General features: G+C 34.0%; 1 protein-coding gene across 2 annotated transcripts in view; it reads left to right on the top strand.

Annotated features, from left to right (window-relative positions):
* Nucleotides 1-13,379, top strand: part of LOC136805416 (ectonucleoside triphosphate diphosphohydrolase 4-like) — a 65,917-nt gene extending 52,538 nt beyond the window's left edge. For both annotated transcript variants that reach the window (XM_067061999.1, XM_067062000.1), the window contains exons 2-10: nucleotides 3,961-4,050; nucleotides 4,382-4,779; nucleotides 4,965-5,219; nucleotides 6,250-6,395; nucleotides 9,612-9,778; nucleotides 10,072-10,381; nucleotides 10,612-10,694; nucleotides 10,857-11,018; nucleotides 11,691-13,379. In XM_067061999.1, coding sequence (XP_066918100.1) covers nucleotides 4,040-4,050; nucleotides 4,382-4,779; nucleotides 4,965-5,219; nucleotides 6,250-6,395; nucleotides 9,612-9,778; nucleotides 10,072-10,381; nucleotides 10,612-10,694; nucleotides 10,857-11,018; nucleotides 11,691-11,958 — 1,800 coding nt within the window. In that variant the 5' untranslated portion in view covers nucleotides 3,961-4,039 and the 3' untranslated portion in view covers nucleotides 11,959-13,379. The remainder of the gene's footprint in view (nucleotides 1-3,960; nucleotides 4,051-4,381; nucleotides 4,780-4,964; nucleotides 5,220-6,249; nucleotides 6,396-9,611; nucleotides 9,779-10,071; nucleotides 10,382-10,611; nucleotides 10,695-10,856; nucleotides 11,019-11,690) is intronic.
* Nucleotides 13,380-13,924: the final 545 nt, after the last annotated feature.

Consider the following 13,924-nt stretch of genomic DNA (forward strand, 5'->3'; position numbering starts at 1 on the left):
AAAGTCATAACCATCAGAAGAAAAATGAGGGGTCATTTACCTTCCAATTCTTTAAAGTTCCAAAGATATTCCATTTTCGCATTTTCGTGCACACATCGCCAGCTATTTTGTACCTTCATTACGGCACCAAAAGCGAAAGTGTTTTATGAAAAATGGGAGGAGGTTTGGTGCGAGTTTTTTTTATTTTCCGTAGATGTAGCTGAAACGGGGGTAATTACAACATAATCTTTCCCTTAGCGCTTGCCACCGGAAACAGCCTGATTCTTACTTTTTTCACATTTGGAAAGAAAAAAGATTGTTCTTTCTAAAAAATTCACGTTCGATAAAAAAATTTGATTTTTTCAATGAAAAAAACCAGTTTAAGTACATAATTTGACTTCCTGAAAAATATACGTTGCTCCAACCAACGAACGTGGTACACGTCTCAAAAGCTAAACTATAGCGGGGAACGATGCAAAAAATTCCAGGTCGATAGCTGTTTCGGGTGGCTAGCGCTTTGGATTTTAGAACCCCCGGATAAAAAATTTGGCCGTGCCGCGAACAAGAAGTTTGAAAAAACTCACCCGCGAGTACTCATTTTCAAATTTTGAAGGAAAATGAAGACATGATGTGCTGATTTTTTCTGCAAAAGAAAGCTGAATAAATTCTCTACACTTTGGAAAAAATACTTATGTTAAAAGAGGTTTCCTTCCTTGAGGTATGTAAGCTTGAATATTTTTTTTCGAAAATCTATGTTTTGTTACTGCCGCACGCGCAAGGACCGACCTCCCTAATTTAAGATTGAAGACAAAAATTTGCGAAGAAAAATAAACCTTGAGCACAAAAAATGCTTTTTTAAACACTTTTTTCCACCGAAAAACAAATAACTTTTATAGACTTACCTTCCCCAAACATTGAAGAAGCCTCTACTAATTAAAGTAAATGAGATAAGATAATAAGAATTTACAACCTTTTGTCCAAAGCAAAAGACGTGCTTTTCTCGCACCCATCTTGTTTTAGAATGAGAATTATTTTCGGTTCCAGTTCACACTGTCTTTTTTCATTCAATCAGATTGCGCGATTTCACTTTCGCTTTCTCTAGTCCAATAAGACTGTGGGATTTGAGTCATGTGACATCTCTATTAAAAAAACCGCGCGGATAATAAAATAGACACTACTGGCTACAGTACAGGAACTGAAAGCAAACAATTAAGGCCAATATTTTTGGTTTTTCTGAAGGACAAAAGGTATAGGCTTTACTGAAGGAGGGATAAAGCTGGGATTATCTATTTAAAAGAAATGGACATAAAAAGGCACTTTTTTGGGTGATAAGTAAGAAACTTTATTTCTCTTACCCCCGCACCGGGCGGCCTTGATATGAACAAAGGAACCATGTTGGCCTACCCTACTGAAAATTTCAGATCAAAACAAACAAGGAATTTTTAAATTCCTGTAACTCGATGGTGTAAGCTATGCAATTTATGTTTGGATTTCTAGAAAGCTTACCCATTCATTGTCAATATATTTTTTATTTGAAAGTAATTGCTTCATGGAATAAAAAGATATAGTCAAATCTTGTAGGGTCATTCTTCAAAAAAAATTTGCCAAAAGCGATTTTCACATTTCGCCATTTTACCCTACGCAAATGCATGTGAGAAGTCAGGCAACTTTCGTTGACGTCAAACAGTCAGGAACATCCCTCAATTGCGGTATACTGCAATTGCAGTAGTTTTCATTTGTGATTAGCCTACAAAGGCTTATAACGGCTACATATAGTGCTGGTCGACAAAGATAAACAAACATCGACTGTAAAAAATCAAATGAGAAGAGAGTAGCTTGTCTTTATTAAAGAAATCTGATCTATGGAAAAAATATTTCGCCTGTGTGTTAAAAAGATATGGTCAATTATTTACAAAAATTGCCTGTTTTCTCTTTAATCTTGAATTCTGTTTTTTGAATAATCTGCAATATTGCAGTATATGAAAAAGTTAAAAGTGACGTGTATACCGCAAATGCAGTATACCGCAATTGAACATTATCCCTGACTGTCAAACCAAATGTTTCATTTTTCTGTGAACTTTGAACCCTTCGAACTTTTTTTCTATGTATGCGAAAATGTTCCGGTTTTTACTAAAAGAAAGCCCATGATCTTAGAGCTTTCCAGCGGTATATAACACTCACAAGTGTTTCAACTGGTGTTTCAACTGGTATTCCAACGAAGCCATATTTTGGTTTGCAAGAGGGAGAAAAATAAGTTGCAACTATCAATGAACCAATGTTTCTGGAAATGGAGGAAAATGTAGTTGAAGGCTGAAACTTTGTTTATCAGAAAAAGGGTGAGGAATTCAAAAATCACAATCGCTAATTTTAGTTCTTTGATTTTCATGTAGTCTTTTTTGCTTCTTTAGCATGGGAATGTCGCAAAGAGAGTTTGAAAGTGATAGGGCCACAATATACTGATGAAAGAGGCGCCAACGGGCGGAAATGTTTGAATTTTAACCCTACTAGATTGCCTAAAACAGGTTTGTTTTAACGCTATTAAACAAAATTTGGCTTGATTAATAGAATTTCTTTTTAGTCAACTTTTTGACACTAAAATTTGAATGTCTTTACAACCACGTATGCTCTGGAGGCTTATGACCCCTCATTTTCTTTCTTTTTCAAAGCTCTACAAGATAGGATAGGTTTTGAAAAAAAAATTAAAATTTGAAAAATCTTCTGGAGTTGCTACCCGATGCGATCGGGGCTAAGTACAGTAGTGGAAGTAGGTACCTCGATTTTAAGCATGTTCAAAGTTCACAATAACGACTTTCTTTTTATTATCGAATTCGAAACCAAACAAGTGAGAATAAAGCTAAGGCTACACTGATAGTTTTTCTGGCGGCTGCAATGCAATTGTTGCTGTCTAGCCATCTAAAAAAAGGAACCAGGAAAAAGGTAAAAAAACGATCGAATTACAAAACATCGGAATTACAAAACATTCGAATTACAAAACATTCAATTTTATCAAAAACATTCGATTTTCGAAGGTCCGACGTTCGAATGACGTAATAAGATTTTTCAAACTGATTTTGTTGCAGACACTTGCAATTTGTTCTGCAATATTTTTGTTGCGTTGCAGAGCAATTGCAGAAAAATTGACGTGCTACATTTTACAATTTCTTGCGCGCTTGCAACGCAACGCTAATTGCATAGCAGCCTTCTGAAAAAAAGTATCAGTGTAGCCTTAGGTTAAGTCTTAAAACTGAAATTCAGCACTCCGTGGTTGTGTTGTAGTTTACAAAATTGTTAAGATACATATACTTTTTAACAACTTTTTTCTACAAAGCCTCTTCGTAGAGGAGAATGTACTGTGTAGTCAGGTAACTTGCATCAGCGGAGGCTAACATGGATAGCCCTCAAATGAATGACCTGTCTGGTCCTTAAAATACAAAGTTAAATCAAAGCAAAAATGGTAGAGTAGAGCTACTGCGAGCAAGCTGCGTAGTTCATTTGTTTTGAAGTTTTGCTGCTTTGATTGGTCAGTCATTTGAGGGCTATGTATGATTCAAGTTACCCAACTTCACGGTACCTTATGTGTTCTGTAAGAAATTTTTTATTTTATGGGGAAGAATGAAATTTTCAGCTTTTATGATATTCATGTCTCTAAAGAAGGGTGTCTGAATTAGTAGAGGGATGTCAACATTAGACCAACTTACGGTACCAAGAAACACATTAAAGTCAAGACCAAAGTTGGACCACTGCCAAAACTATATTTTACTTGGAGCAGCCTCACATAATTTGAGCAAAACAATGAAAGTGAAAGAAGGTTTGAGGTGGTCCTATTTTGGCTTTTTCATTTCTCAAGATATGCACAAAGGTTTAAAACTCATCTACTCAAACTGCCTAACTTTAAAATAAAAGCCAACCATGAAATCAACTGGTTAGATGAATTCAAATGTTTTGTTTTAAAAATTGAACCATTTATGGGTATTTTGATAGTTTCAGATTATATCATTAAGAAGAAAAAAAATGGAGAACAATTTATATTTATCGTGCTTTAGCTGAAAGAATTGCTGGCATGGTTGGAAAGTAAGTAAATTTCTTTAAAACACTACTTTTGCTATTTTTATTGTTTCTGCTGTTCTTTTTTGCTTCTTTCACAAATTTGAGAGTTAAATCGAAAACTGTATTAATCCCTTTAGCTAAGTAATTCAAAAGAAATAATTTTGTGAGTGAACACTGTCGGATGTTTTAAACCAAATTTGAAATACAGGCGGCAACGAAGCTCGCTTTCAAAGAGACAATAGAAGATAGACGTCCAGTCGTTGATATGTAAATGTTTTAAGTTAGAAAAAATCTATCAAAGATAATTGGTAGACATCAACAAGACAAAGATTTTTACTGTATTTTCCAATTTCAGAATAACTATAACGTCAGTCAATGTTTGTTGTCACCGTCTAAATACTATCGTTAATCCGTCAAACAACACTACAAGATGGAAGCAAATCAAGCTCATAATCAGAAACAATCCGACTTATGCTCTTTATACTGGACTTCTAATCTGCATGTTTTTTGTACTTTTTATAACAAACCAAAAACCGGCGTACAAACATACCATCAGCTCTTATGAGAATAAAAACATTCATGATGAACAGACATCAAAATTTAATTATGGTGTTGTGATAGATTGTGGGAGCAGTGGATCTCGGGTATTTATTTATTACTGGCCGCCTCATACTGGAAAAAAGAATGAACTTTTGAAAATCAAACAAATGATAGATTTGGATGGCAATCCTGTCAGGTTGAAAATAAAACCAGGTATGTGTTCAAAGATTTATCCATTTCTAAAACTCTTTTAATTTTAAAAGACAAACAAAAGGTCAGAATCCTTATTTTGTTGAATAATAGCTATAATGGTTAAATATTAAAGCTTTGACTTGTCTTTCTGTGTTTGGTTTGTTTTATTCAATTTTACAACTGATATTTTCATCAATCAAATTCAGGTATCTCAAGTTTTGGGGACAAACCTCAGAATGCATCCAACTATCTGTTACCTTTGTTACGATTTGCTGCACATCACATTCCAAGAAATAAGCACCGGGAAACACCTCTCTACATCCTAGCCACAGCTGGCATGAGACTTCTACCCAAACACAAACAATTCGCCATTATGGAGAACGTTAGGAAACAAATTCCAACGTTGTGTGATTTTTTCTTCACTAATTCACAAGCTGAAGTTATATCCGGAAAACAAGAAGGTAAATTTGAATTATACTTATTCAGGATAAATTTTACCTTTAGAGGCATCGGCCGGTACACTGTCTGACAGTGTTTCAAATCTCTAAATGATGAAAAAAATATCGAATATTGGAGAAAAGTGAGAAATTTAACCCTATTAGCCCCAGGGGGGCTAGAATCTACCACGCTGGAGTTTTGTGTATATCTTGGAGAATAATTTCTTAAACGACTTGAAACTTCCTGACTTTAATGCAATCTTATTAAGAGTATTTATACAAAACTTTTCATAATCTTCAAATAGAAACTAAATATCTTTATTGGTTCAACTGTGGCAGACATTTTTGTAAACCATATATTATATTAGTCTTTTTCCGACAGGTGAAAATTTTGTGATGACGTTATCGCTTTTTGAATGACGTCATCAATTTTTTTCTTCCTGGAAATTTTGTCATAATGGGAGCATCTGTGCCAAATTTCACTTCTAGATAAAAAATAATCGAGGGTGTAGATTCTAACCCCCCCCTGGGGATACAAAAATAAAAAAAGCTTGGGGTTAAAGGGACATTAAAGTAGTAAAATGTAAACATTGCGCGAACCACGTATCATTAAAGAGAACAATTAAAATCACGTGTCCAAAACAAACTTGTGAAACAAATGAACCATCAAAATTAGCCATATTTGGTTTGATTTTTTATTTTGACATGTGACATTTGTTTTGATTTTGTATCTGCTGCATCTGTTTACAAATTTCGCAAGTACTGTTATGTCCCTATAATAGGGTTTTTACTGCCAAGGAGAAAATAGTTTGAAAATGGTTTAATGGTTTCCTCGTAAGCAACGGAGCTCTTTTGTTTTCTTAATTATGGAAACAGGTCTATAATTTTTAGCATACACATACATTAATAATATTCCTATTTTTACAAATATGCTCATTTCTCTTACTGTTTGTCAGTGTCTCGAAAGTATCATTGCGATTATTGTCTTCTCAAGAAAAAGTGACCTTGATTAGCTTTTTGAGTCTCTAAATGAATGTATTATTTTTCATTTCAGGCATTTATTTATGGATAGCGACGAATTACATTTTGAATCGTTTTGACCACAAACACATTGGCGAAGAACATAACCGCCAAAACACTGTTGGCACCATCGAAATCGGTGGTGCTTCATTTCAAATTGCTTACGAAATCCCTTCCAATGTAAGATCTTATGATTATTTCTTTTATAGAATTGCTCCAGTCCTCTTGGTCGTATTGATAGTAAACGTTTCCTAAATTATATCTTTCGAAAATTCACAAGGTTAAAAAATACATTACTTGAAGTTGCATGCTTATCGCAATCATCAGATGTGTAAAAACATTTAAAAAAACCGTTTTATAACAAAAGCATATTAACCACCAAACCACCTGACAAGAGCAAAACGTGTCATTGTCGCAACAAAGATTCCTGCCCGTTGAAAGGTAACTGCTTACAAGAACAAGTTATTTATCAATGTAATGTACCATTACTTCATCCGAAAGTGAGGAAGAAGCTAAGTACATTGGGCTTACCGAAAACAATTTTAAAACACGTTGGAACCAACACAATTTCACATTCAGACATGAAGATAAGGCAAATTCGACTGAATTATCGAAACACACCTGGAGCATCCAAAAACAAGACATTCAACCCATATTATCATGGGAAATAATCGATCATGCTCGACCATTATTTTGCAAACGGAGGTAAATCGTGTAATTTGCGCTTAACTGAAAAGTTCCACATCCTCAATTCTAAACAAAAAGTCTTAAATAAAAGATCCGAGCTGATTTCGTGTAGGCACGTTAATAAACATTTGTTGAAAAACATAAAAAGCGTCCCACCGGGCACTTGAATCTTTTTAAAGTTTTATAGTTTTTTATCGGCTAATTGTCATAATTGCTTTTAATCATTTTTTACGACTTTTTTACGATTGTTTTCCACACTTCAAATCTGTACATAAGACGGTTTTTTTAAAATGTTTTTACACATCTGATGATTGCGATAAGCATGCAACTTCAAGTAATGTATTTTTTACGCTTGTGAATTTTCGAAAGATATAATTTATGATTCGCTCTACAGTATATGGCCCCCAAAACGGAGACGGCCCCCAAAACGGAGGTTTTCATTAAAATGAAGATTCTGACTTTTAGATTTATCAGAATTAAACGATTTTTGTTTATTTTGAAAGAATGATGGTTATACTTAAAAATGAGCATGTTTTTGCTGGTTTGAGACAGATTCAAAATCACATATTTGCGTCTAAAGGAAATATTTTAACACCAAAATTAGATAAAAATTGCATATAACTCACTCTAACTCCTTGGATATTGAAAATAAGTTATGAAAACGGGGTATAGGAAACTTTCTACACCTAATGCCGTTCAGAAAAGGCAAATACATCTGTGACTTTAGAGACTGGGTAAAAGATATAGCATCTTGAAGGTCAACCAGTATTTTGGAGCCCTAGAATCAGCATTGACAAAACCGAAAATTCTAAATATGAGAAAAAGCAAAAAATCTTGGAATTCTATTCCTATCACCTTAAGTTAATAGTTTCTAACAAAAAATTTACATTATATATAAAATTTTACGCTGAATCAGCAAAAACGGCAGATTCTGTAATTTTTTTGCAAAAAGAAAAATATCTTTAAAGCTTAATATTTTCAGTTTCAGTCAAGCTTTTTTTCTAAAACTTTCACAGCTTATTCCATACATGAATGGAACTATTTTCAAAAGAGTTTTGTTTTCAAAAACTTGATTAAGACGTTGTTAAATCAAAATTGTCATTTTGAAAATTTCTAAATTTTCAGTTTGGACTTTGCAATATTGAAAATCTTGAAATATTTCATAAAAATCATAAATTTTACATCCATCGGGTCGTAAATTTAAGGGAAAACACAAACATTTCATAGTTTTTCCCCCTATTACCACCGGGCTTAATAATTTGATTTTAGCTACACCTCCGTTTTGGGGGCCCCAAACCTGCATTTTGAGAACCAGGGGTATACTGTAAAAATTTTATCAAATACATTTATGCCCAAAACCCTCTAAATCATATTTCAAAACTAAGGTCAAAATTTTGTATTCATATCTTAAAGATATCTCGAGAAATCGCTAAAATTTCAAACCTCCGTTTTGGGGGCCATTAGAAAAAAGCTACCTATCTTTAAGCGATTGAAAAATATTGTTGAAATTGAAAATTTTGAAAAAGAACTTCCAGGAAATAAAGTAGAGATGTTAAAGGTTTTCATGCAGCAAAGATTTTTGTAAAATCTCTTTTCCTCTAGATTTGAGAGAAATTTCAAATTTGATCGCCGTTTTGGGGGCCACATACTGTACGAAGTATTGAGCACTATTTTAATGGTTGTCCAACCAAGATGTACTATTCCTGAATCTGAAAATTCAAAAATTGCATTGAAAAAGTTTGATGAAGAAGAAAATGAAGACTTTTGCGAGGAAGAGTATTTCAACTTTGAAGAGCTTAGTTTGGGCGAAGAAAAGACATATAAATTAGTTTCAGAAAAGTCCAGTTAGAAATCTCACTATGTAAGGGTTGTCGGAGTGAGAAATATTGTGATTTGCAAATTTCTAAATGATTTTATTTCGTCCACCTCTCAAACATAAAATGCAGAAGGATCCAGTCCCACGATTTTCCAGAGGGGTAGTGGCTAAGGAAAATAGCCCCGACCAATTTAAAAAACGTAGCATCCACCTTTACAAAGCAAAATATCGAAAATATTTAGCATGCAAATTCTCAATAAATTTTTTCGCCGCGCCAATTCTTTACAATGATAAGATTTTCAGATCGAAATAGTTTTCATCTTTTTAAATTTATGCGTATCGTTAAATTTGTGAGGTCATTGCATAAACTATTTATCCACGACCGTAATGAACTATGATATAGTGGAGTTTATTTAACTCGAATGTCTCATTACCTCGAACAAGTTTTATGGTCCCTTCACTTAAAAATGCCTTACAAACCTTACTCCAGTTAACTCAACCTGTAGTTGACGATCGCGGTTATGTGCGTTTCTTGATAAGGAAACAAAATGGTATCTCTACTCACAAAAAATGTGATTTTATTTGGCATCATTCAAAACTTTGATAACGAATCGAATCAATCTATCAACTCAGGGTTAGTACACGCAGTTGTTCGGCGTGAAGTAACTTCTAACTCCACTACCATAACAACTACTATGTAGCTACTACACAAAAGTCATCAGACACAACCCTTTATCTTTTAAAACTCTTATATTTACTTCAGATATCTGACTCTACTCTTAGTAGCGCATCAGCCAACACTAATACATCTTTTAATGATTAAATCCCATCTTCTTGGTTAATTAACAGTTAAGACAGATCTGCTTCATTAGATATTTTGACTTCACTTTCAGGTAAGCATCCCACACGATTTAGGTGCAACCATCAACTTGGGATGTGATGTGCACGCAGGTGATCACGAGTACAAAATCTACGTCACTACTTTCCTTGGTTATGGAGCTGACGTTGCCAGGAAGAATTACATCAAGTACACATATAATAATAACAGAGATAAAGTCATGTAAGTCATGCTCTTTGGTTCTCTCACACTGATTGACCCTTTTGCAAATTTTAAATGAGTTACTTTTGAACGAGTAAAAGTTTTGAAAGCCATGAAGTGTCGCTATGATGATTGTATTTCAAGATTTGTTATTATTTATTTTTGATTTTTTTTCAATCTTTTGTCATTTTTTGTTTTATGTCTTTAATATTGGGAAATATTTTTGTCCGATGGGTGATTTAATTAGGGTGAAAAAGTTTCTCTTCTTGTGCCATCAAAAAGTTAAACTTTTATCAAACTTTTCCCACTTTCAGCCGACACGAGACCATCTTAGATCCTTGTCTACCGATGGATCTGGTAGACGAGCACACGGTGGAAGGAGTTAAATTCAAAGTGACAGGTACTGGTGAATACGAAAGATGTGAATATCTGATGAAATCATTCGTCAATAACCAGACCGTCAAATGTGTGGATCCACCCTGCTCTTTTAACGGCGTTCACCAATCCCCTATTAATTACAAAGAAGCAGAATTTTATGGTTTCGCTGAATTTTGGTATTCTACGAACGATGTGTTAAGGATTGGCGGTGACTACTTGTATTCGAAAATACAAAACAGTGCAAAGGTTGGAATATTTAAAATATCATTATTACAGGCTTTGTGTTGCTCAAAGAACATTACAATAGAAAGAATCTAGATACGTTTTTCTTTGTTTTGAGCTTTTAGGTGTTCGATCAAAACTGATCGAAGTCTTAATCGACATATCAACACTTTCATTTTCAGGACGGTTTAATATTCTCGTAGCAAAACGCATTTTGTTTTCACGCTTGAAACTTTATCTTATCTAAATCTCAGGAACATTGTAAAACAAGATGGGCCATCCACAAGAGGCATTATGCGATGGGACTTTATCCAAAAGCTGACGATTATAGATTCAAGTAAGACTTCAAATATTCCATTTTACTGTCTTAGGACGATGTAAATTGCATATATCCCCACAACATCAGGATACTATAAAATTTGGGTCAGTAGCAACTTAGAGCTTGAGGTCAAGAACTGTTATCACGTTTTACAAGTAACTATTTTTCTATTCACCATAGATATCAGTGTTTCAAGTCTGCTTGGGTGACCACTGTTTTCCATGAAGGTCTGAAGTTCCCAATGGACTACAAAGGTTTGAAGACCGTTCAAATGATAGATGGAAAAGAGGTTCAATGGACACTTGGTGCTTTACTCTATCGAACAAGATTTCTTCCTCTCAAGTAATAATATTTACGAGTTTGTATTGCTGTCCTGAATTCCCAAGATTTTCAATACAATATTTTAAAAATTATCAAAGTTGAAGTTTATAAATATTTCTTTTTTGAAATTTGAATTTGAAAGTGTTTTTTAGATCTATTGCATCCAGCTCCACTCTCCCAGCAGCTCCACTCTCCCAGCAGCTCCACTCTCCCAGCAGCTCCACTCTCCCAGCAGCTCCACTCTTACCTCTAGCGGAATCTCCATACTTTTCTCGTAATTCTCGTAAATTTCAAAGGACAACTATCGTATTTCTGTCTGAAGAGGAATTGTGCCAAATTACAACATCTTATTATGATTTCTGCGTCTTCCAAGTCAACTCGATAATTTTTAAGTCAATTCAGGGCTAAAAACACGCCCAAAAGAAAAATTTCAAGCTATATTTTCACAGCACACTAAAGAAACTAGTCTAAAGAATAACTGTACCAAATTTTAGTGTTCTTAAGTTACTACATGGTCTAAGCATTATTCTTAAAAGATTTTGGAAACTTTGACCCCAACAGGAATTCTCTTGATAAACTGTGTAAAATCATCCTCAACGTGTCACTTGTTATCATTTTCATCACTTTTTTAAGGCAACGTGTTATATACACTACCTATTTCCCATTTTGATTTTTGTTTGTTCTTGTTTACAGGGACATCAAATCACACAACGGCAGAAGCGTCGCCAAAGCGTACCAAGGAGAAACGTGGTTTATCTTGCATCAAGGATTCTACCCCATTCTCCTGTTCTGTGTTTTGGCCACCGTCGCAGCTGTACTTTACTATTTTCACAGGCTAAAGAAATATAGCCGCGTTTCCACCTATCATGATCATCAAGATCAAGAGTTACAAGGACTGGTGATGAACCATAGCGCTTCTAAGCAGCATCAATATCCTTATGATGTTCGGATAGAAATGTGATCCAGTGATGCTAGAAGAGGTTATTAATTCTAAAGGACTGTTTTTATAGGATGGGTTTAAACCTTTCATAATTCATGATAGTCATGACGTAATGTTTTCTACGGAAATACCCCGGTGTTAGTAGTTGTGCCAAATTTAAACTAGACAAAAGTTGTATAAAATTTATCACTACTAGCAAAAACCGGGGTCTTTCCGTAGAAAACATTAGGTCATGAATATCATGAATTCAATGTACTTACATGTGTTTAGAATTAAGTGAGATATAATCCTAGATCAAAGAAAGGACATCTCCCGAAAAAAGTTGTCCATGGGACAGAGAATTTGGATAGTCCATCCTCGCACATAACTTAGAGTTGCTCCTTCCTTAGACACGGTTCTACTCACTTGAAAGTATGGAATCAATCCTATGGATTTCTCTTTTATTCAATTCTCAGCGAAATGCTTTAAAATCAAGTATGGGATTACTTATATCCAGTGCGTGAAACTCTTCATGCTTTCATTGTTATGAAATTAATCACGATTCAGAAGGGTAAAGTCAAGTCCCGCTCGATCCCTTCATACATTTTATAATTTATTTATTTTTCACAAATAATATTACCGTAAGGTGAAAATAAGAAAATGTAGTGTTTCCGGAAACCGGCCGGGTGAAAAAAAATAATTTTCTGACCTGGCCGCAGACTAATGGGTTCAACCATGAACATATAAACGACTGGACATCCATCTCCTTTGTATTTCTGAAGATAACACTGCTAGCTTCGTTGCCGCCTCGTTAAAATCATCAAATGAAACAATAAATTCTGATGGTATACCTCTTGGGAATACCTTGCTAACAACGTCAAAATTTCGAATAAGTCTCTGTTTTTTTACTCTTCTTAAGTCTTTTATCTATATCATAACAAAGATAACAGAGGCAAAATCATCGTCAGCTTGTCAAAACTCCGACTAATATTTCCAAATTTTGACTTAAAAGTGTCTAATAATTTTAGAGAGTGTCACATTCTAATTTCGATATTCTTATGACACAGGCACTCAACTTTGGCAAGCTATTTTTTTCAAGTCATAAAAAAAATTATTGGAGTGACAAAAGGGATTCAAAAGTATACACGCAGTTGAAATTCTGCATTTCAGAGTTGAAAATGGTTATAAAATATATTGCAAACTCGTGAAAAAATTTGAAAATAATCTTTTTGTGCATTAGGAGTAATGTTCAAGCTCTATCAATCATTTTACCTAAACAATTCAAAGAAATAAAATTACGACGGAATATTGTCGGATTTTTTATAGCAATTTTGAAATACAGGCGGCAACGAAGCTCGCTTCAAAGAGACAATAAAAGATAGATATCCAGTCGTTTATATGATCATGGTTCAACTATATGATTCATCTTAAAGAAAATCAAAGTGACCGTTCAAGCTATCAAACGTCGTTTGGTTAGATATTCCCGCTTGTAAATCAAGTTTTGTTTCGTTAGTAATTGATACATTAGTATATTCATGGCTTACTTCATACTGTTTTACATAAAAGTTATCTTTAAAGTTCTATTTCAATGATCTTAAGTTGTCAAAAATAGCATAAAAAAAATTCCGGAAACACTACATTTTTTATTTTCGCCTAAAGGAAGGAATTTTAGCGAAAATACATTTCAGCGAAGGACTATATCTTAGAATTTGGTTCAATACTTCTGCAAACTATAAATATAAATGCTATATAGGGGCCTGTAGAGACGTTGTCTTTATTTGTCAGAATTCATTCCGCTCAATTGCTAAATGAAAATTTGCGTATAGGCTGATTCGCCCGAATTTCTTCTTTAAGGGTATAACTTTATATTTATTATTCGATATTTTTAAAAATAAGATATTTTTTAGAAAAGGACATCTTTTTTAAGTTTCAATTTTAACAAAAATGCATTTTTTATGTTTCGTACTGAAGAACAGGATGGTAAGAATAATTGAACATCGATCGCTTT

Source organism: Clytia hemisphaerica, unplaced genomic scaffold (genome assembly GCF_902728285.1).
Source record: "Clytia hemisphaerica strain Z4C2 unplaced genomic scaffold, Clytia hemisphaerica genome assembly, whole genome shotgun sequence".
NCBI classification, from domain to species: Eukaryota; Metazoa; Cnidaria; class Hydrozoa; order Leptothecata; family Clytiidae; genus Clytia; species Clytia hemisphaerica.